The 23,451-nt window shown below is 42.9% G+C and overlaps 2 protein-coding genes and 1 long non-coding RNA gene across 3 annotated transcripts; 2 read left to right on the top strand and 1 right to left on the bottom strand.

Annotated features, from left to right (window-relative positions):
* Window positions 1-6,276: 6,276 nt before the first annotated feature.
* LOC139577659 (gastrula zinc finger protein XlCGF49.1-like) lies at window positions 6,277-6,988 on the top strand. The gene has a single exon (XM_071404815.1). The coding sequence runs from the start codon at window positions 6,364-6,366 to the stop codon at window positions 6,850-6,852; it is 489 nt and encodes a 162-aa protein (XP_071260916.1). The 5' UTR covers window positions 6,277-6,363; the 3' UTR covers window positions 6,853-6,988.
* A 1,474-nt stretch (window positions 6,989-8,462) lies between these two features.
* On the bottom strand, window positions 8,463-11,892 carry LOC139577662 (uncharacterized). Its single transcript, XR_011675354.1, has 2 exons — window positions 11,542-11,892; window positions 8,463-8,666 (listed from the first exon to the last, which is right to left on the bottom strand). It is a non-coding gene; the product is annotated as an uncharacterized lncRNA (long non-coding RNA).
* On the top strand, window positions 11,625-23,361 carry LOC139577646 (uncharacterized). Its single transcript, XM_071404790.1, has 6 exons — window positions 11,625-11,910; window positions 12,318-12,448; window positions 12,644-12,808; window positions 21,018-21,131; window positions 21,471-21,582; window positions 21,825-23,361. The coding sequence occupies exons 1-6, from the start codon at window positions 11,625-11,627 to the stop codon at window positions 22,784-22,786; spliced, it is 1,770 nt and encodes a 589-aa protein (XP_071260891.1). The 3' UTR covers window positions 22,787-23,361.
* The last annotated feature ends 90 nt before the right edge of the window (window positions 23,362-23,451 follow it).

Genomic DNA, 23,451 nt, shown 5'->3' with positions numbered 1-23,451 from the left:
CCTGCCTTGCTAAGAGGAATCTGAAAGTTTCTCATACCAACTGCTGCTGCTGTTTCTCCCTTTCTGTGGGCACCGACGCTGTGTTTTCCTTGAAGTTCGATACACCGCGTAATCCCATGGGTGTCTTCTCCCCACTGTCAATGGAGTTCCTACTGCATCTACGCACTGCCACGGGGGGCCCCGTTAATCCATCATGGAATATACCAGTGGAGCTGTTGCACCCCAATGATTTCCCATGAAGGATCTACTCCCAGGAGGAAACCGAGACAACAAAGGGGGAAACGAGGAGGACTGAGATGTAAATTGAGACTTACCAAAACGTACTCTCCACTGCCCGCTACAAATCCTTGGAAATGTTTGCTTACTCCGTCACAAGCTGGAGGAGTTGCAAGCAAATGTGAGCTACCTGCATGAATATACAGTTGAAGTCGGAAGTTTACATACGCTTTTTACATACGCTTAGGTTGGAGTCATTAAAACTTGTTTTTCAACCACTCCACAAATGTATTGTTAACAAACTATAGTTTTGGCAAGTCGGTTAGGACATCTACTTTGTGCATGACACAAGTCATTTTCCCCAAAATTGTTTACAGACAGATTATTTCACTGTATCACAATTACAGTGGGTGAGAGGTTCACATACACTAAGTTGACTGTGCCTTTAAACAGCTTGGAAATGGCTTTAGAAGCTTCTGATAGGCTAATTGACATAATTTGAGTCAATTGGAGGTGTATTTCAAGGCCTACCTTCAAGCTGGGTGGGGCGGCAGGGTAGCCTAGTGGTTAGAGCGTTGGACTAGTAACCGAAAGGTTGCAAGATAGAATCCCTGAGCTGACAAGGTAAAAATTTGTCGTTCTGCACAAGGCAGTTAACCCACTGTTCCTAGGCCGTCATTGAAAATAAGAATCTGTTCTTAACTGACTTGCCTAGTTAAATAAAGGTTCAATAATAAATAACTCAGTGCCTCTGCTTGACATCATGGGGAAATCTGCCAAGACCTCAGAAAAATAATTGTAGACCACAAGTCTGGTTCATCCTTGGGAGCAATTTCCAAAAGCCTGAAGGTACCACGTTCATCTGTACAAACGACAGTACGTAAGTAGAAACACCATGGGACCACGCAGCTCAGGAAGGAGATGTGTTCTGTTTCCTAGAGATGAACGTACTTTGGTACGAAAAGTGCAAATCAATCCCAGAACAACAGCAACGGATCTTGTGAAAATGCTGGAGGAAACAGGTACAAAAGTATCTATATCCACAGTAAAACGAGTCCTATATCAACATAACATGAAAGGCCGCCATAAAAAAGCCAGACTACGGTTTGCAACTGTACATGGGGACAAACATCGTACTTTTTGGAGAAATGTCTGATGTCTGATGAAACAAAAATATAACTGTTTGGCCATAATGACCATCGTTATGTTTGGAGGAAAAAGGGGGATGCTTGAAAGCCGAAGAACACCATCCAACCGTGAAGTACGGGGGTGGCAGCATCATGGTGTGGGGGTGCTTTGCTGCAGGAGGGACTGGTGCACTTCACAAAATAGATGGCATCACGAGGTAGGAAAATTATGTGGATATATTGAAGCAACATCTCAAGACATCAGTCAGGAAGTTGGTCACAAATGGGTCTTCCAAATGGACAATGACCCCAAGCATACTTCCAAAGTTGTGGCAAAATAGCTTAAGGACAACAAAGTCAATGTATTGGAGTGGCCATCACAAAGCCCTGACCTCAATCCCATAGAAAATTTGTGGGAAGGACTGAAAAAGCGTGTGCGAGCAAGGAGGCTACAAACCTGACTCAGTTACACCAGCTCTGTCAGGAGGAATGGGCCAAAATTCACCCAACTTATTGTGGGAAGCTTGTGGAAGGCTACCCAAAACGTTTGACCCAAGTTAAACCATTTAAAGGCAATGCTACCAAATACGAATTGAGTGTATGTAAACTTCTGACCCACAGGGAATGTGATGAAATAAATAAAAGCTGAAATAAATAAATCTCTCTACTATTATTCTGACATTTAACATTCTTAAAATAAAGTGCTGATCCTAACTGACCTAAGACGGGGCATTTTTACTAGGATTAAATGTCAGGAATTGTGAAAAACTTTGTTTAAAGGTGTATGTAACCTTCCGACTTCAACTGTAGGAATGCGCTTGTTCTTGCTTTCACAGAGACTTGGTTGGATAGTGGAGTGAGTGACAACGATCTTTCCATTGATGGATTTGGCGCACCAGTCCATTTGGATAGAGACAAGCTGAGACAGTAAAAGAACGGTGCGGTGGGGTTTGCATTTATATAAATAAGAACTGATGCAAAACAGTATTAGGGCCGAGACCATCTCTCTTTGCCCCTTTTATCTGCCACGTGAATTCCCCCAACGATTCTATATTATTTATATCCACCCACGCGCTAATGTTGATAAAGCCACAGAGCAAACACCCTGCATAAAACTTGGATACCATGTCACCAGATTCTCACCATTTTGTCCTTGGGGACTTTTTACCATTGCACCATGGATAAAGCACAAAAAGTAAACCATCAAAATGTTAAAGGTTCAATTTAAAAAATATAAAAAAATGTGACCTGTGCTTCTCACCACAACATGATTCTGGACTTATGCTATGGCCCATTTTCAGGAGCCTATAGGTCACTCCCCCTGCCCCCCCCTCAGCTCAGCAGATCACAGTATCATTCTACTCACCCACCTACACTCCAGTGGTGAAGTGAGTAGAGAGGGAGGTGAGAACAGTTCAAACATGGACTGCCCCAAGTATTGATGCACCGTGAGGCTGTTTTGACTGCACAAATTGGGAACTGTTCTTTGAGTCATTTATCTATCTTAAATGAGCAAGTACTAATAGTGTCAAAATACATTACTTTTGTATACAAAAGCTCCTACTCCAGCTTTTGTGTTGACTCAACAATCCCAACGAAACAGATTAACATTTTTCACCTTGGGTGACCACGAGCTCAAGGGCATTCTTAATGATGGGAAAAAAGGTATTTTTCACAGGTACAGTGGAGCAGAGAAACGGGTTAATAAGGAAGTCAAGCAAGCCATCACACAAGCAGAAGTTTGAGCAGGGGAATTACATGGCAGCCTGGCAGGGTATTCAAAACATGGCTGCTGTAAACACACCGTCAGAAAGGAGGCATGTGAGTGTGGCGGGGGTAAGTGACTTTTCTCTGCCCAACGAGCTGAACAAACTCTGCTTGAGCTCCACCTCAACCCAGCATGTTATCATGGTAGAGGTTCGTGTAATAGTGTTACATAAAAATATAGTTACTTTGCAACTCAAATGTGGCCATTCCTTTCAGAAAGGCTCCCCTCAGCTATTCACTTGCTTACATGTACATATTCATTTATCTGCCATAGGGGAGCTTGTGAGACTTCCTTACGACATTGTTATCCAATACAATTTATGTACCGGTAATAATCTGTGGGGTTGTTACGGTGACCAAATTACCATCACACCGGCAGTCATGACCGTAGTCAAATTCCACAGGACCGTTTAGTCACGGTAACTAGGCTTCTTCCAGCTCTGATGCTGCTGATGGTCATTAGTAGCACACCAAACTTGCTAACTGTCTGGTACTCAGCACTATATTGTCCCTCTAACATCAATGCAAATGTAATCAAAAATCAAATCAAACTTCATGAGCGCTCATGTTGCACATATTTCTATAGGCTATATAATTGCGTGAGATATGAGTGATGGGAACCTCTTCTTTTTAAGATGCCATCATATTTCTATAGGCTATATTTGTTTCTGACCTTTTATATTAAGCACATTGTTTATTTTTACAACCGGAGTATAGCCTACCTGGCTGATGAAAATGAACCACAGGAAAAGCTTAATTCAATTGATTGGACATGATTTGGAAAGGCACTTGCCTGTCTATATAAGGTCCCACAGTTGACAGTGCATGTCAGAGCAAAAACCAAGCCATGAGGTCGAAGGAATTGTACTTAGAGCTCCGAGACAGGTTTGTGTCAAAACACAGATCTAGGGAAGGGTACCAAAAGGTTCTGCAGTATTGAAGGTCCCCAAGAACACAGTGGCCTCCAATCATTCTTATATGGAATAAGTTTGGAACCACCAAGACTCATCCTAGAGCTGGCCGTCTGGCCAAACTGAGCAATCGGGGGAGAAGGGCCTTCGTCAAGGAGGTGATCAAGAACCCAATGGTCACTCTGACAGAGCTCCAGAGTTCCTCTGTGGAGATGGGAGAACATTCCAGAAAGACAACCATCTCTGCAGTGCTCCACCAATCAGGCCTTTATGGTAGAGTCGCCAGACAGAAGCCCCTCCTCAGTAAAAGGCACATGACAGCCCGCTTGGAGTTTGCCACAAGGCACCTAAAGGACTCTCAGACCATGAGAAACAAGATTCTCTGTTCTGATGAAACCAAGACTGAACTCTTTGGCCTGAATTCCAAGCATCACGTCTGGAGGAAACCAGGCACTGCTCATCACCTGGCCAATACCATCTCTACGGTGAAGCATGGTGGTAGCAGCATCATGCTGTGGGGATGTTTTTCAGCGGCAGGGACTGGGAGACTAGTCAGGATCGAGGGAAAGATGAACGGAGCAAAGTGCAGAAAGATCCTTGACGAAAACCTGCTCTAGAGCTCTCAGAACCTCAGACTAGGGTGAAGGTTCACCTTTCAACTCGACAATAACCCTAAGCAACAACCAAGTTAACGTAGGAGTGGCTTCTCGCCAAGTTTTTGAATGTCTTTAAGTGGCCCAGCCAGAGCCCGGACTTGAACCCAATCTCTGGAGAGACCTGAAAATAATGAAGAAAACGTGAAGGGGTCCTGAATTATTTCCGAATGCACTGTATATTATTTAGTATATAAAAGAGAAGATTAAATAAAAAAATTGTTTGATGGGTGACAATATATTAGCCTTTCACTTGTAATATTATGTATTATCACTAGTGAATGATGCCCAGCTTGTGCAATAAAGGCAAGAAAGTGTATGCCTTTTTCCCCCAACTTTTTCAAATTAGTCACACACCTCATGTAGCCTAGCCCATATACCTATATGTTGATACGGTTTGTATCACAACTAGTGGTTAAATACCTTCTTAATATTAAGCACATTCATCTTCTTTACAATCGGTGTAGAGCCTAACTGGCATACATAGGTGGCGCGTGAGTTTCTAGTTTGGGGAAGATCATTTTCACCATTAACAAAATTCACCTTTTATAATAAAGCATTACATGCATACATGCGCACTCCCTCAAATAGTTGAGAAAATATCCTTTCCATTTTATTCAGCTTTGTTCAATTGTATTCTTCATACTATAAAATAATGCCACAGAATTCTAAGCAAATCTTGTCTGCTAAATGTACTAGTGTAGCCCACAGCCATATGGCATAGCCAGATCAGAACCTAACATAAGGACATGCTATTCTGTTCTTCTGAAATAGACTACACTTTCTTCATATGTTTCCTTAGACCTGTCTAAAATAAATTATGAATTTATTGTGGTGTAGGCTATATTAAATGGATCAGTGGAAGCCAGGAGATGCTAAAAGTGTTTGTTGATTAACGGTCAATTACCGTGAGACTGGCAGTTACTTGCTTGACAATCACCGGCTGACAAAATTTCATGACTGCCACAGCCCTAACCTCCTCTCTTGTTGTGTCAGGCTGGAGGTCCTAAGGTCAAGCACGAAAGGACTGAAGGAGAGGAGGACTCACAACACAGCAGAGACATCCAAACTGGAGTGCTTGAAGCACCCCCTGTATCCACGGAGGACCTTGCCACTGCCACAGCGCAGCCCAGGACCCATTGCAGCATCACAGAGGTCAGTGGAACGCTGAACGCCGTCCTCAAGTCAAAGCTCGACACCAAGACTTTAACACACAGGCTCTTACACACAGGATCTGATCACAGATCAGACCCAGAGAGACTGGTGGTAGGGCCACTGGGCTGTCCTCCTGCTCCCGGCTCAGAGTATTTACCGGTATTTACTGGTCACCAGAGAACTGTTCATTCCCGTGGAGATGGTGATGCATTAGACACTGGTGTTGATGATCTGTCTTGTTCTTACGCTACAAAGATGGACCCTGGCAACATATCCTTGGGTTTAGAGACAGACTGATCTGTCTATAGGGGACTGGAACCAGTACTGTAGTAGTGTATACTCTGAGGGTGCCAAGAAAAGAAAGGGGAGGGTCTGGTCACAGATGAAGTGACTGTGAAAGTGGAGGGCGACATTCCTCAAACATGGAATGCCGATAATCACCTAGGAGACGGACACTCACAGGGCAGAGATTTCTTAGATTACAGGGAAAGCTTAGAAACAAATCAAAATGTCGCAACCAACTCTCTTTTACACATGTTCTGGGATCGTGACCCAGTGTCCATGTCGATGGGTCCTTCCGATTCAATCGACAAAATCCTTTCCGATCAGGTATTGAACTCAAACGACAGGGCTAGAGCCCAGGCTCAGGGAGGGGAAGCCACATCAGGCAATGTTAAAGAGAAACGGTTCCTCTGCATGTTCTGTAACAAAGGCTTCAGCTGCCACCAGACGGTGGAGGTCCACCAGAGGGTCCACACCGGGGAGAAACCATACAGCTGTACCCAGTGCCACATGCGCTCCGCCCAGTCTGGCAGCCTGAAGAGGCACCAGAGGGTCCACACAGGTGAGAAACCCTACAGCTGCCCTCAGTGTGAGAAGAAGTTCTCCAACCAGCACCATCTAAAGACACACCTCAAGGTCCACACGGGAGAGAGGCCGTTCGCCTGCACACACTGTGGGAAGAGGTTCTCAGAGAGGAGCTACCTCAGGATACACCAGCAGAAAAACCATTCCGCTCTATAGCTTCTGATGTTTAGATCAAACCCTGCATTAAAGACAAATATACATTTTCATTGTCAGCAGAAAAGAACCACAGATGCATTTGGAATAACGAGAGTAACAGATTTCAGTGTTGAATATTCCTGGGTAGAATATTGCATCCAGACATTGTGATATAATCCTTGAAAGTCTGTTACATAGTGTTTGTACTGTGTAGGCTATGTGATGTTCACAAATGCCTATTTCATTACTTCCATTTAACTACACTATTTTTCCCACTTTTAATGAGTTAATAAATGCAGGTCATGCAGATTTTTTTGTTGATGTGTGTGGTTTTCATATGGTGCATTTAACTTTTGTTTTAAACAGAAAATTGACTTTTCATTGAGACTTAGTATACATCACATCAGATCTCACCCTATTCTGCATACACCTGACAGCACTGTATAATCATTATAGACTTACTAAATATACCTACACACTAACAAACACCTACTGTACAAGTCAAAATAGTTTATTCTGATGACTTGTGACTTATCGTAGCTGACTCATGTTTACCAACATCATATTTATGTCCACCATGATGGGTTTAACAACAATGAAGTCATTCTGTAACTACAGTATAGAACTCAAACATAGTGGGGATGGGTAAACACTCCATGTTGCAAGTGTGTTTATCTGTGTGTACATACCTGAGGGAGTGTATGTCTATGTAATCTGTATCATCCGTCTCTTCCAGGAGGAGGAGGAGGGTCCAGAGGTGCTGCTGGTGAAGGAGGAGGGGTGTGAGGAGGGTCTGGGGAACCCTGATGGGACCATGGTCATGGAGGGCAACTAGACTACACATCCTCCTGAACCCACAGAGGAACCAGCTGAACAGCACAGGACCACAGTCTCACTGAGGTGAGCCCACTGTAAACTACTGTCTGAATGGTGTTAGGTCAGGGTGCGTATCCACAAAGCCTCTCAGAGCAGGAGTGGTGTAATAATTGAAAGGTATGGTTCCAAACTTAAGACAAAAAAAAATGTTTAAAAAAAATCAAGACTTGGGCCTGTAGCCAGAGTCGATTGCTGATCTAGGATCTTTCCAAATAATCTTATTCATTATGATGTAAAAGGCAAAACTGATCCTAGATCAGCAATCGACTCTGGATACAGGCCCAAGTCTTGATTTTTATTTTTATTTTTTTTGTCTTAAGTTTGGGACCATACCTTTCAATTATTACACCATTAAAGTGTAAAGTAATCAAATTACATGTTATTTGCACAGTACTCATAGCAATTCCTCATTGCCCAATCATAGCAGGGTGCTCATATCAGATTACTTGGTCCAATATCCTCTCACTCTGTATCTCTAACAGTCAGTAGACATGGAGGAAGGGAAGCCTGATCTGCTGCTAGTCAATGAGGAGACAATAGAAGATGGACCAGAGAATATTTATCGGCTAGGTGGACTAAAGATTGGGGAGCAAGGTATGGAAGAAACACATAGCCTACATACAGTAATAGATCTTCAATGGGAATAGTGATGCACCTGGCTATTATTTTCTTAATTCATAAAATGGAATCAATAACCTATGTATGAACTTGACCAGGTAATTGACGAAGTAAAAAATATTCCACATGTAGAGTTCTCTGCCATGTTTGTGAAGTTTATTTTGTAACCTCTTCCTGCAGGTGGTTGGCTGGAGGCTAACAGAGGAGACTGGGTGGCCATCTTGGATTCCCAGACCCAAAGTGGTGCACCAAAGGGCCCAGGTGATATCATCCCTGAGCAGGCCAGGACCAGATGCGACATAGTGGAGGTCAGTGGATGGGACAGCGTCGTCAACTCTGGGCTGGGGAACAACATTGTTAACCACAACCAGAAACACAGCCGAACACAAAACACAAACTGATTTTAGTTGTCTCCATGACAACAGACTGGCTGAGACCAGAGCGAGGCATAGATTTGGTCTGCAGGGACAGGGAGGTGTCCGTATGCGGCGGGAGAGAACAGACACAGATTCAGCGCTTCCCGTGTTCGTTCTGTGTTAAAGTCTTCCGTTTCCCCAAACAGGTGGAGATCCACCAGAGGATACAGAGAGGGGAGAAACGCTACAGCTGCCCCCAGTGTGAGAAGAGGTTCTCCCACCAGCACCAGCTGAAGAGGCACCACACGGAAGAAAGGCTGTTCGCCTGTACGCACTGCGGGAAAAGGTCCTCAAAAGAGGAGCTACCTCAGGATCCATCTGCAGAAATGCACACAGCCCATGTATAGAGATATTTAATGTAGTACTAGTTAGTTTGTAGTTAATTCCATTGGTTTTAGATGTAGTAGGGAACTGGATGAGGTGAACAGAGGAAAGAATGAGTATGATGAGGCAGAGTAGATGATATGGTGATGGTTGGTGTGATGGTGTCTAAAAATGCTTCACTGATGAAGAGTGGCAACTTTGTCCATTTCGATACTGGTCGAGGGTAACAGATTTCTAGAAAATGTTAAGTGTTAACATAGTGAGAGGTTATTCTACTTGACACGTATCATTTTGTGCAATAAAAGTACTGTACTTCAAGTTGTCTTAGTGTATGAACATTTTGTTGAAATTAAATACAAAATTGACTCTGTGCTGACTGACTTGGATATTTTTGTATTGTCTCAGGGACTGAGTTTCCTTTAGCTCAGTCCAATCAAAACATTGTACTTAATATTTTTTCAATGTTTTGATTCAAGAATTAACTCACTGGCTCCATATTGTTAAGTACATGAATCAGTGTTAGAGATGGCTTAACTGTGGTTAACAGTTTATAATATCATGTCATGTTTCTGTGTGTACAGCAAATAGTTTCTTATATAAACCTTTATGCTTTTCTGTACAATCTTTGTTTGCAGTCTGCAGTCCATGAAGACCTGCTGACATCCAGTGTTACTGGTGGGAGAGAGTGGACCTCTGAGGTGGCTGGTCACAATCCCTGGACCCGGATAAAGATCCTGGATCAGGAGCCGTCACTCTTACTTCCCGAGTCAGGATCAGGACCCAACCACGAAGGACCGAGACTTCACCACAACACGACAGGTGGACTGAACAACCTCAGTCCTGGTGGTCATCAGAGAGACAGAGGCTCCAATCAGGTATCCATTCTGCAGCCCAGACCCTTCTCTTCACAGTCTCAGTGCAGGGATGAAGCAGGGCTTGGGGCTGATTGTATCATAGACCCTCCTGTTCCTAACACCACAGTATCCATGATGAACAGAGCAGGTCACCCTTGGCTTCAGCCTTCACAGATGTGAAGGGAGACCCCTCAGTGGGAGACCCCTCTGTTGGTAGTCTAGCAGCAAGTCGGTCTTCTCCTTCGGCGTCACGTCTAATTCCTGGTGACTCGGTTCATAGAAGATCTGGGCCTGGATGTGGCCTTGCTCAGTTACCTCAGGGTTACCTCACCAATACAGACAGGGTCAGGATGGGCATTCACCATGAGAGGTACCTAGCCTATAACACCGCACACAATCCCAACAACACCCAAACAATGTCTAGAAGTCCAGGAGGAAGCTCAATGACTAAGGAGGGCTTCTCCTTCCTAAGTAACCTTATCAGACATAGGACTGTCCACAATGGGGAGAAATCATAACAGTGTGGTTTGAGATGTACAGGGGATATCTGGGAACTATTCTTTCTGTAATATTATAGTTATGATGAAGTGTCTTGTGGTCAGTTTTTTGGGGGGGGGTCCCAAACTTCTTTTGGCCCGCGACCCCATTTTGATACCTGAAAATTCTCTCGACCCCAACCATTTGAAAAAAGGTTACTTTTTCAAAAACAATTGGGGCTAAAACATTAAGGAGATGGAAGTGCCCAAAGTTGACACATTCTCTTGTGGACTTTCAACCATCTTTGTGGTACCATTTGAAAGTTGAAATGTCAATGTTATTCACATTTTAGTACATTAGTCAGCCAAAACATGACACCCACTCTGTATTCAAGAGCCTGCTGTGTCCCAACCGATGGCGGGCACAACAAACACCTCATTATGTAAAACTGTCTAAATTACAACATATGCACACAAAAAACAGTTTACCCATTTTTTTTATAATTGACGTCGAAGGTTCATTTCAATTTTTATTAAAAACATGTTTTTTTTCATGGTATGCAAAATGGTTCAACCTTGAGTGTCTATTTTGGCATTAAGTTCTAAAAAGTAACTTTCTGACCACTTCTACCATGGGCAAATATGGAAAATTTCATTCAAATCAAAAAGGGTTGTGGTCAAAAAGTGATTGAAATCAAATGGAACGACCCTTCTGTTTTGTAGGTTATTTGAACACATACCCCTTAATAACTTGTCATTTGAAACAGGCTTGTTTTTAGAGACAGTAAACCTAGGCTAGATCAAAGGACAGTTGAATATTTATAGTACTGAGGTGATGTAGATGGAAAAGTAATTATATTGTATTTTATTCTACTCATCTTGCTAACACGGTTCTAAGTGATCTAAGCTTTTAAGACGGATCTTGAATAGGAGATAAGCAGTACCGTATTTCAAAGAACAGTGCGCATTCGCTTTTCATTTAGCCACACCCTTTGAGCGACAACATCCTATCTCGTCGGTATAAACGGAAGTAAACAGTAGCTAAGAATACTTTCCACGTTAGCGGTTTTTTATTTATTTAGACGTTTATTAACACCCTGGAACTCAAACTATGGCTAATTTAACTGCACAGCACCACATACGTACCCCATGTAGTCTTTAATCCGCGTTGGAGACAGGACTTCGATGGTCAATAGAGGTTAGCTACCTAGCTGCTAAGTTAGTTAACAATGGCTGCTAACTGTATGGTTTTTCACACTCAAATAGCCTCCATAATGGAGGTGCTAGCGAATGCCGCAGTGGCAGAGGTCTGTAAACTCGTAGACGACGACTATGCAGTCTTTCGTTTGGAAATAACTCAAAGCCAGAAAGAAACCAGTGCATTGCGGAGGAAACTACAGCTACTTGAACTGAAATTGTCACGGGAGCGCACAGAAAGCACAATGCGAGAGCGCGTCCTCGCCAGTCGTCCCAGAAGTGTCAAGATCCTCGACCGATACAGAGGAATGGCAAGAGGTACATTTTGAAGAAGGCCAAGGATGCGGGGCATGTCGCCGGTTCGCCTCTGCGCATGTGTGATTTTAGATGTGTTAAACACATATATGGTTAACCAGAATTGGGTCTTGGTCCATTTTGGGTAGTTAGTATGCAATAATTCAGCTGATTACTTAGTTATCTTGCGCAAAGACACAATATAATTTAACCAGATTCTTGATGTACTGCATTTCCTATTTACTCAATAAAAACAATGTGATGCATGGAACATAATACATCAATCAATCAATAAATAGTATATCAAGAAGTTATGAGAAGTGTTACCTTACATTCTTGCCAATTCTAGACAGTGTCAATCATGTACAATAGCTTTTGAGCATTTACAGTAGCTAACCTAACCACCACTTTTCCTCCAATCACTCTCTCAGGTGAAGGAGATCTCACTGGAGGCCACAGGAGCTTTGTGAAGCCAGCGGGACACAATACATGGAGAGATGACCAACCAATCACTGTTGATGAGGAGAGTCGAACCTCAACCCAAGACGTTATTGTGATAGAGGTTAGTGTAAAAGTTTTACATTAAAATTACAGTATATCAACTGTGATCAGTTTATTTCAGAAAGACTCCCCTCAGCTATTCACTTGCTTACATTTACATCCTTATTTATCTGCCATAGGGGAGCTTGTGAGACTTCCCCATGACATTGTTATCCAATTGAACTGGATACTAGTAACAACCTCCTTCTTGTGTCAGGATACAGAGGTTGCAGGCCCTGGGGTCAAGCAGGAGAGGTCTGAAGGTGAGGAGGACCCACAGCACAGCAGAGACATCCAGATTGCAGTGGCTGGAGCACCCCCTGAAGCCACGGAGGACCTCGCTGCCGCGCCCCAGCCCAGGACCCAACGCAGCATCATGGAGGTCAGTGGAACGCCGAACGCCGTCCTCAAGTCAGAGACAGACACTGAGACTGTAACTGTAACACACAGCCTCTTACACACAGGATCTGACCACAGATCAGACCCAGAGAGACTGGGGCTGGGGAAACTGGGCTGTCCTCATGCTCCCGGCTCAGAGTGTTTACCGGTATTTCACCAGAGCCAGTGGATGGTTTATTCCCGTGGTGATGGTGACACATTACACTCTGGCGGTGATGATCCGTCTTGTTCTTACGCTACAGAGATGGACCCTGGCAACATATCCTTGGGTTTAGAGACACAGACTGATCTGTCTAGAGGGGACTGGAACCGGTACAGTAGTAGTGTATATTCTGAAGGGTCCATAGAAAGAAATAAGAAAGGGGAGGGTCTGGTCGTAGATGAGGTCACTGTGAAAGTGGAGGGTGACTCTCCTCTGACATGGAATGCAGACGAGACTCACTTAGGAAAAGGACACTTGCAGGGCAACACCAGTGACTTCTTAGACTACAGGGAAAGCTTAGAGACAAATCTAAATGTCACGACCCACTCACCTTTACACACGTTCAAGGATCGCGACCCAGTGTCCACGTTGATGGGGCCTTCCGATTCACACGGCTGTGTCGTTTTCGATCAGGTATTGAACTCAAACGACAGGGCTAGAGCCCAGACTCAGGGAGGGAGAGCAACATCAGGCAATAGTAAAGAGAAACGGTTCCTCTGCATGTTCTGTAACAAAGGCTTCAGCTGCCTCCAGAAGGTAGAGATCCATCAGAGGATCCACACAGGGGTGAAACCCTACAGCTGTACCCAGTGTCACATGCGCTTCGCCCAGGCTAGCACCCTGAAGAGGCACCAGAGGGTCCACACAGGGGTGAAACCCTTCAGCTGTACCCAGTGTCACATGCGCTTCGCTCAGGCTGGTGACCTGAAGAGGCATCAGAGGGTCCACACAGGAGAGAGGCCGTTCGCCTGTACTCACTGCGGGAAGAGGTTCTCAGAGAGGAGATACCTCAAGATACACCAGCAGAAAAAACATTAGACTCTATAACATAGAAAGTCACCATTCCACTCGCTTCTGACGTTTATAATAAAGTCAGATACATTTTTATTGTCAGATGAAAAAATCCACAGATGCATTTGGAATAACGAGAGTAACAGATTTCAGTGTTGGATATTCCTGGGTAGAATGTTGCATCCAGACATTGTGTGATATACAATGCCTTCAGAAAGTATTCACATTACTTGACTTTCTCCAAATTTTGTTGTGTTACAGCCTGAATTTAAAATTGATTAAATTGAGATTATCGTTTTACAAATTAAACCCTGCATTAAAGGTAGAGTCAGCGAATGCACAAAGTAAACCGCAGGAGTGGGTCAATTTTTACAACAACTAAGAGCGCTGTAGTGCAAAGCCCAGACATTGTGGGATACAGTGCATTCAGTATTCACACCCTTTGACTTTTTCCACGTTTTGTTGTGTTACAGCCTGAATTTAAAATGGATTAAATTGAGATTTTGTGGCACTGGCCTACACACAATACACCATAATGTCAAAGTGGAATTATGTTTTTAGAATTTTTTACAAATTAATAAATGAAAAGCTGGAAGTTCTTGAGTTAATAAGTATTCCACCCCTTTGTTATGACAAGCCTAATAAGTTCAGGAGTAAAAATCTGCTTAACAAATCACATAAGTTGCATGGAGTCACTGTGTGCAATAATAGTGTTTAACATTTAAAAAATTACGACTACCTCATCTCTGTACCCCACACATGTACAATTATCTGCAAGGTCCCTCATATGAGCAGTGAATTTAAAGAACCGATTCAAGTGTTGTTGGAATAAGTATATACACAAATGTACAGTGTAAATGTTTGAGGTCCTGCAATCAGGGATGGGGATGGAATTACTGTATGTTTTGCCTTGCCAGCATCTCGGGCCAGTGAGTGCGAACGCACCCTCTGGGAGCGGCCATTTGTGTTGTCTGTATTGTTGTTTTAAATAAAAAAAGGAAAACATATAGTATAAAACTCGATCCTTCAGAAAGTGGAGAGCAACACTTATGCAGCTCCACTACACATTTTTTTTAAAGCCGCGTTCGACAGGATTACCAACACAGACTGACCAGCTCAAATAGACAGAAGCCCTCTATATGGCAGACCAATCCGAACTCCTCTCTCAGCATGTCCAGCCCACTCATTATCTCAGCCAATCATGGCTAGTGGGAAGGTTGCTGTCTTTCTGTGGCTTAACCAAAGTAATTTAACAATTTTATTTGTATTTACAGATGGCATACAAGTTTGTTATTAAGGCAAATGAAAGTTCACATGTTCCAGAAGGCATTTCTGCCAAAAAACGTATTTAGAAAAAAATTACCTTAATGGATCTCCTGTGAAGTCGTGACTTGCGACATACGCCTAGTTTCCTGAAACGGGTCACATATATACATTCCCACACAGTAAATTCGGAAAGTATTCAGACCCCAAAGCGAAAACAGGTTTTTAGAAATTGTTGTAAAAAGAAAAAGTAAAAAAAAAAAACGAATACCTTATTTACATTGGTATTCCAACCCTTTGCTATGAGACTTGAAATTGAGCCCAGGTCCATCCCATTTCCATTGATCTTCCTTGAGATGCAGTGCATGTCAGAGCAAAAACCAAGCCATGAGGTCCAAGGAATTGTCCGTAGAGATCCGAGACAGGATTGTGTCGAGGTACAGATCTGGGCAAGGTGGGTACCAAAACATTTCTGCAGCATTGAAGGTCCCCAAGAACACAGTGTTTCGATCAATCTTAAATGGAAGAAGTTTGGAACCACCAAGACTCTTCCAAGAGCTGGCCGCCCGGCCAAACTGAGTAATCAGGGGAGAAGGGCCTTCGTTAGGGAGGTGACCAAGAACCCGATGGTCACTCTAACAGAGCTCCAGAGTTCTTCTGTCCTTCTGGAAGGTTCTCCCATCTCCACAAACATCTCTGCAGCACTCCACCAATCAGGCCTTTATGGTAGAGTGACCAGACGGAAGCCACTCCTCAGTAAAAGGCACATGACAGCCCGCTTGGAGTTTGCCAAAAGGCAGCTAAAGACTCTCAGACCATGAGAAACAAGATTTTTCTGGTCTAATGAAACCAAGATTGAACTCTTTGGCCATTATCCCAAGTGTCACGTCTGGAGGAAACCTGGCACCATCCCTACGGTGATGCATGGTGGTGGCATCATCATGCTGTGGGGATGGTTTTCAGCGGCAGGGACTGGGAGACTAGTCAGGATCGAGGGAAAGATGAACGGAGCAAAGTACAGAGAGATCCTTGATGAAAACCTGCTCCAGAGTGCTCAGGACCTCAGACTGGGGCGAAGGTTCATCTTCCAACAGGACAACGACCCTAAGTACACAGCCAAGACAATGCAGGAGTGGCTTCGGGACAAGTCTCTGAATGTCATTGTGTGGCCCAGCCAGAGCCCGGACTTGAACCCAATCTAACATCTCTGGAGAGACCTGAAAATAGCTGCGCAGCGACACTCCCCATCCAACCTGACAGAGCTTGAGAGGATCTGCAGAGAAGAATGGGAGAAACTCCCCAAATACAGGTGTGCCAAGATTGTAGCTTCATACCCAAGAAGACTCAAGGCTGTAATCGCTGCCAAATGTGCTTCAACAAAGTACTGAGTAAAGGGTCTGAATACTTATGTAAATGTGATATTTCAGCTTTTTATTTTTAATACATTGGCAAAAAAAAAAAAACTGCATTTGCTTTGTCATTATTGGGTATTGTGTGTAGATTGAGAGGAAAAGACTATGTAATCCATTTTAGAATAAGTCTAATGTAACAAAATGAGGAAAAAGTGAAGGTCTGAATACTTTCCGAATGCATTGTATGTATATATATATATACAGTGGGGAGAACAAGTATTTGATACACTGCCGATTTTGCAGGTTTTCCTACTTACAAAGCATGTAGAGGTCTGTAATTTTTATCATAGGTACAGTTCAACTGTGAGAGATGGAATCTAAAACAAAAATCCAGAAAATCACATTGTATGATTTTTAAGTAATTAATTTGCATTTTATTGCATGACATAAGTATTTGATACATCAGAAAAGCAGAACTTAATATTTGGTACAGAAACCTTTGTTTGCAATTACAGAGATCGTACGCTTCCTGTAGTTCTTGATCAGGTTTGCACACACTGCAGCAGGGATTTTGGCCCACTCCTCCATACAGACCTTCTCCAGATCCTTCAGGTTTCGGGGCTGTCGCTGGGCAATACGGACTTTCAGCTCCCTCCAAAGATTTTCTATTGGGTTCAGGTCTGGAGACTGGCTAGGCCACTCCAGGACCTTGAGATGCTTCTTACGGAGCCACTCCTTAGTTGCCCTGGCTGTGTGTTTCGGGTCGTTGTCATGCTGGAAGACCCAGCCAGGACCCATCTTCAATGCTCTTACTGAGGGAAGGAGGTTGTTGGCCAAGATCTCGCGATACATGGCCCCATCCATCCTCCCCTCAATACGGTGCAGTCGTCCTGTCCCCTTTGCAGAAAAGCATCCCCAAAGAATGATGTTTCCACCTCCATGCTTCACGGTTGGGATGGTGTTCTTGGGGTTGTACTCATCCTTCTTCTTCCTCCAAACACGGCGAGTGGAGTTTAGACCAAAAAGCTCTATTTTTGTCTCATCAGACCACGTGACCTTCTCCCATTCCTCCTCTGGATCATCCAGATGGTCATTGGCAAACTTCAGACGGGCCTGGACATGCGCTGGCTTGAGCAGGGGGACCTTGCGTGCGCTGCAGGATTTTAATCCATGACGGCGTAGTGTGTTACTAAAGGTTTTCTTTGAGACTGTGGTCCCAGCTCTCTTCAGGTCATTGACCAGGTCCTGCCGTGTAGTTCTGGGCTGACCCCTCTCCTTCCTCATGATCATTGATGCCCCACGAGGTGAGATCTTGCATGGAGCCCCAGACCGAGGGTGATTGACCATCATCTTGAACTTCTTCCATTTTCTAATAATTGCGCCAACAGTTGTTGCCTTCTCACCAAGCTGCTTGCCTATTGTCCTGTAGCCCATCCCAGCCTTGTACAGGTCTACAATTGTATCCCTGATGTCCTTGCACAGCTCTCTGGTCTTGGCCATTGTGGAGAGGTTGGAGTCTGTTTGATTGAGTGTGTGGACAGGTGTCTTTTATACAGGTAACGAGTTCAAACAGGTGCAGTTAATACAGGTAATGAGTGGAGAACAGGAGGGCTTCTTAAAGAAAAACTAACAGGTCTGTGAGAGCCGGAATTCTTACTGGTTGGTAGGTGATCAAATACTTATGTCATGCAATAAAATGCAAATTAATTACTTAAAAATCATACTATGATTTTCTGGATTTTTGTGGAATTTTCTGGATTCCGTCTCTCACAGTTGAAGTGTACCTATGATAAAAATTACAGACCTCTACATGCTTTGTAAGTAGAAAAACCTGCAAAATCGGCAGTGTATCAAATACTTGTTCTCCCCACTGTATATAACACCATGGAGGTTTTCGAATGCCTCACAAAGAAGGGCACCTATTAGTAGATGGGTAAAAAGAAAAAGCAGGCATTGAATATCCCTTTGAGCATGGTGACTTTATTAATTACACTTTGGATGGTGTATCAATACACCCAGTGACTACAAAGATACAGGCGTCCTTCCTAACTCTGTTGCCGGAGAGGAAGGAAACCGCTCAGGGATTTCACCATTCCAATGGTGACTTTAAAACAGAGTTTAATGGCTGTGAAAGGAGAAAACCGAGGATGGATCAGCACCATTGTAATTACTCCACAATACTAACCTAAATGACAGAGTGAAAGCCTGTACAGAATAAAAATATTCCAAAACATGCATCCTGTTTACAATAAGGCACTAAAGTAAAACAAGGGCTATGAATACTTTCTGGAAGCACGAGTATACCAAACATTAATATACCAAACATTTTAAGTGGATTGATCAAGTGACATCAGTAAGGGATCATAGCATTCACCTGATCAGTCTGTCATAGAAAGAGCAGGCGTTCTTAATGTTTTGTATACTTAGTGTACAGTATAAGCCTGAAGTCTGTTTCATATTGTTTGTACTGCGTAGCCTATATGATGATCACAAATGCCTGTTTCGTTACTTCCATTCAACTACTTAATTGTTTTCCCATGACACCTTTAATGAGAAAATGAATGCAGTTTGTCAAGTTCATGCTGATTTTTAGTTGAGACATGTATGTGTGGTTTTCATATGGTGTATTTAAAACTTGTTTGTTTAATAAACACAAAATGGGACTTTTCATTCCAAGACTTTCATTGAGACTCTCTTTAGTATACGTCACATCTGATCTCACCCCATTCTACACTGATAGCGCTTTATAACCAATATACACTTACTAAATATACCTACACATACCCACACACTAACACCTACTGTACACATCAAAAATAGTTTAGTCAGGTTTGTCTGATGTTTACTTATCATTGCGGACTTATTTTTACCTCCATCATATTTATGTCTATTTTTCTGTATATCTAATAGGCCGGGGCGATATCAGTATCGCGATATTCGTTTGTCGTGGCAAGGAAACAAGCAGATTTAACTTTGAGGAAAACAGCCCTAATATTGAAAACAAACATCATTGTGTTTTCATCCAGACTCACATTTATTTATTTTTCATAACACACACTATTTTACATACAGCAGGTTTTTAAAGGACCAAAGAGTTTTGTCTGCTTCGTGTTTTCAATTTTGCCATGAAAAACAATATTGCGATACTGTTATCATCCCGGCCCAAATATCTAAGCTTACCTCTTGAGTCTTCTGAATCCTCCTGACTGTGCCCCCTATAGACCACAATATGAGTCATAATACCCATAAAACCTTGAGGTCAAACAAGGAAATGGTTCCAATCGTTTTTCCACCATTCATTTTTCCCAAAGGGGATTTTTGAAACTTAAAATAAGGGATGTATTCGTGTAGGCTTACCCTGGCGTGACGCTTTGATAACCGTGTAAATCTCTCTTGGACAAGGTAACTTTATCAATTATATTCGCCTGTATTTACCCCCCAAAAATGAAATGCTAATTAGCTGCTAATGTAGCTATCATAAATAACTACAAATGCCATGATGATCTGGACGAGACTACCAAATCGAGGCAAAGGTAAGATTCTCTGGATTAATGTTAGCTACATTTAGTAATGAATAAATTGGCTACATTTCTTTAAATGGACAATTGTGAACCGTCTTGTGCATATAAATTGACATAATACCCGTTAGCAAAGGTGTCAGCTAGAGATGACGTGCAGAAGTTTGCAGGGATTTGTAGTCTTGCATAATCTTGCATAATACTTTGATGCTAATTAGCATTTTCAATATCTGAGAGTAAATAGTGAGGAATATATTGTCCGAGAGACATTTACATGGTTATCAAAACACAGCCCTTATTTTAAGTGTTTCTAAAATCCCCTATGGTGGAAAAACGATTAGAACCATTTCGCAGTTTGACCGCTAGGTTTTATGGGTATTATGACACCTCCACCTTGGGGCTCTATGGGCATGATGCCTCTGCCCCAACCAATGGCATTTCTTAAAATAGGTAAAATTCAATAGTTCAAAATGTGCTTTTCTTCCGTTGGTCTGTAGCAAAATGTTGTATGCCAATATTGCATTGATGCATCCTTGACAAGGCTACTAGCTATTACTGTTAGATAACATTTTCACATTTTTGTGTATAGGACAAAATCCCACGTTTTTGTTTATCTGTTTCACACACATCCATGTGCTTTTATGGAACAAATAGAAATAAGGTCAGTTTATCGTACATCATAAGAAAAAACAAGAGCCTTATGGATTTGTCTAGTAGCAGTCATGTAGGCTACCATTATCATCATCACTTCTAGGCAGCACACACTGCTAAAGCGATAGTAGACTTTAACTTTAAGTGAACTTGTTCCTGGATATAATCACTGCCACCTTGTGATGTTAGCATAGGGCTAACGTGTACTACCATTTAGTGTTCTGTCACGTGCAAATAAATCAGTTTTTAATTGGCTGGTACGCATTTTGAGCCGGAGAAACTGTTTAAATGTAAATAGTTGCTTATGTTTGCAAGTATGGCCAATTAATGTTTAAAGTGTGTTTTATCATTTTGTGTGTGTACGTACACTCCCTCAGGTATGTCTGTGTAATCTGTATCACCTGTCTCTTCCAGGAGGAGGAGGGTCCAGAGGTGCTGCTGGTGAAGGAGGAGGGGTGTGAGGAGGTTCTGGGGAACCCTGAGGGGACCATGGTCATGGAGGACAATCAGACTACACCTCCACCTGAGGTCTGAATGGTATTAGGTCAGGGCCCGTATCCACAAAGCCTGTCCGAGTAGGACTGCTGATCTAGGATCAGTTTAGCCTTTAAGATCATAATGAATAAGACTACAATATATAGATAAGTGGGGGCCTGATCCTCAATCAGCACTTCTACTCTGAGACGCTAGGTAGATATAGTCCAGGTTACAATTAAAATGTAGGAAAATGCCTTTACATTATCAAACCATTATAGAGTGTCTAGTAACAAAATGTAATAACGTTTGCATAGTATCAAATCAACTAACATTTTTGCATAATACTCATAGCAATCCCTCATTGCCCAACCTGCTCTGTATCTCTTACAGTCAGTAGACATGGAGGATTGGAAGCCTGATCTGCTGCTCATCAAAGAGGAGACCATAGAGGACCGACCAGAGAGCATTGACCTGCTAAGTGGACTAAACATGGGGGAGCAAGGTAAGAGAGAAATACATATAGCCTGCATACAGTAATAGATCTTCAATGGGAATAGTGATGCACCTGGCTATTATTTTTTCTTCATTTATAAAATTAAATCATGTTTAAATCATGTTTTGTATTTAAACTTATGTTTAAATACAAAAACACATCACAATGTATAAACTTGACCAGATAATTGAGAAGAAAAAAAACTCCATATGTAGAGTTTTCTGTGTCATGTTTGTAACCTCTTCCTGCAGGTGGTTGGCTGGAGGATGACAGAGAAGACTGGGCGGACATTTTGGATTCCCAGACGGTTGCAGCCAAGGGCCCGGTGCACAACATCACTGACCAGGCCAGGACCAGAGGCGACATAGTGGAGGACAGTGGATGGGACAGCGTCCTCAACTCTAGGCTGCGGGACAACACTGTTAACCACAACCAGAAAAAGACAATTGAACACAAAACAACAACCAAACTTAGTCTCCATGACAACAGATTGGCTGAAACCAGGATGAGACATAGATTTGGTCCGGGGGGACGGGGAGGTGTCCATATGCAGCTGGAGAGAACAGACATAGACTCGGTTAGCGATGCTCCATCCTGCTCCTATAGTTGTGATTCAGAGAGAATGATGACGCCTCAGGTTAACCCCCCAACAGGTGCTGCCTTCAGCATGCCTTCTTTAGGATCTATCAACTGGAACATGGACCCTGCGACAACACAGACACTCCCTGGTCTTTGTCCTCCTCACACTCCCCTAATGTTAAACCAGACCTCAGACAATGCCAGTGCCTCAACACTAAATGGCTACACAAGCCCATTGACAAATGACATTAGTAGTGACGGAATCAGTAAAGGTGTCAGCGCCAAAGAGAAGCGCTTCTCGTGTTCGTTCTGTGGGAAAGTCTTCAGTTTCCCCAAACAGGTGGCGATCCACCAGAGGATGCACACGGGGGAGAAACCGTTCGGCTGCCACCTGTGCCGGGCCAGTTTCTCGGACTCGTCCAACCTGAAGAGGCACCAGAGGGTCCACACAGGGGAGAAACCCTACAGCTGCCCCCAGTGTGAGAAGAAGTTCTCCCACCAGCCCCATCTGAAGAGGCACCTGAAGATCCACACTGGAGAGAAGCCGTTCGCCTGTATGCAGTGCGGGAAGAGGTTCTCAGAGAGGGGCTACCTCAGGATACACCAGCAGAAAATGCACACCGCCCATGTATAGAGTATAGTGACATATAATGTAGTACTAGTTAGTGTGTTTGTAGTTAATTCTGTTGGTTTTGGATGTATATGGAACTGGGTGAGGTGAACTGAGGAAAGAATGATTATGATGAGCCAGAGTAGATGATATGGGGATGGTTGGTGTGGTGGTGTCTGTACAAATGCTTCACTGATGAAGTGACAATTTTGTCCTGTTCTTTGATGTTGGTGTTTTTTATAATGAGGAAATTATAGTGCCTTAATGCATGTTTACCTGACAAAGTAGTGAAGATGTGTGTAATGTAATGTTGAATCTTTTCCAAAGTATTCTAAAATGAATTTGATAAATGCGAGGGTACCAGATTTACAGAAAAGTTTGTTACCATAGTTAGAAAAGTTATTGTACTAGATTTTATGTGAGTGTATGACCATTTTGTTTAAATTAAATACGAAATTGACTCTGTGCTGACTGACTAGGTTATGTTTGTATCATAGCAGGGACTGAGTTGCCCCTATCTCAGTGGAACCAAAACATTATACTTAATTCTTGAATCATGACATTTAAATAATAAACTCCAATGGCTCCATATTCTTGGATACTTGAATCAAGATTTTTTTTTATAAAGCCCTTTTTACATCAGCAGATGTCATAAAGTGTCGTTATTAAGCGTTTTAAGATGTTTCAAA

This window comes from Salvelinus alpinus, chromosome 6 (assembly GCF_045679555.1).
Source record: "Salvelinus alpinus chromosome 6, SLU_Salpinus.1, whole genome shotgun sequence".
Taxonomy (NCBI): domain Eukaryota; kingdom Metazoa; phylum Chordata; class Actinopteri; order Salmoniformes; family Salmonidae; genus Salvelinus; species Salvelinus alpinus.
Note: the sequence above shows the minus strand (reverse complement) of the source record. Positions and strands in the feature narration are given on the sequence as shown.

Coding starts and splice junctions, on each gene's coding strand:
- LOC139577646 (XM_071404790.1), top strand. CDS start 11,625: ATGGCTGCTAACTGTATGGTTTTTCACACTCAAATAGCCTCCATAATG. Junction 12,449..12,643: donor AAGACGTTATTGTGATAGAG/GTTAGTGTAAAA, acceptor TTCTTGTGTCAG/GATACAGAGGTTGCAGGCCC. Junction 21,583..21,824: donor ACTAAACATGGGGGAGCAAG/GTAAGAGAGAAA, acceptor CTCTTCCTGCAG/GTGGTTGGCTGGAGGATGAC.
- LOC139577659 (XM_071404815.1), top strand. CDS start 6,364: ATGTTCTGGGATCGTGACCCAGTGTCCATGTCGATGGGTCCTTCCGAT.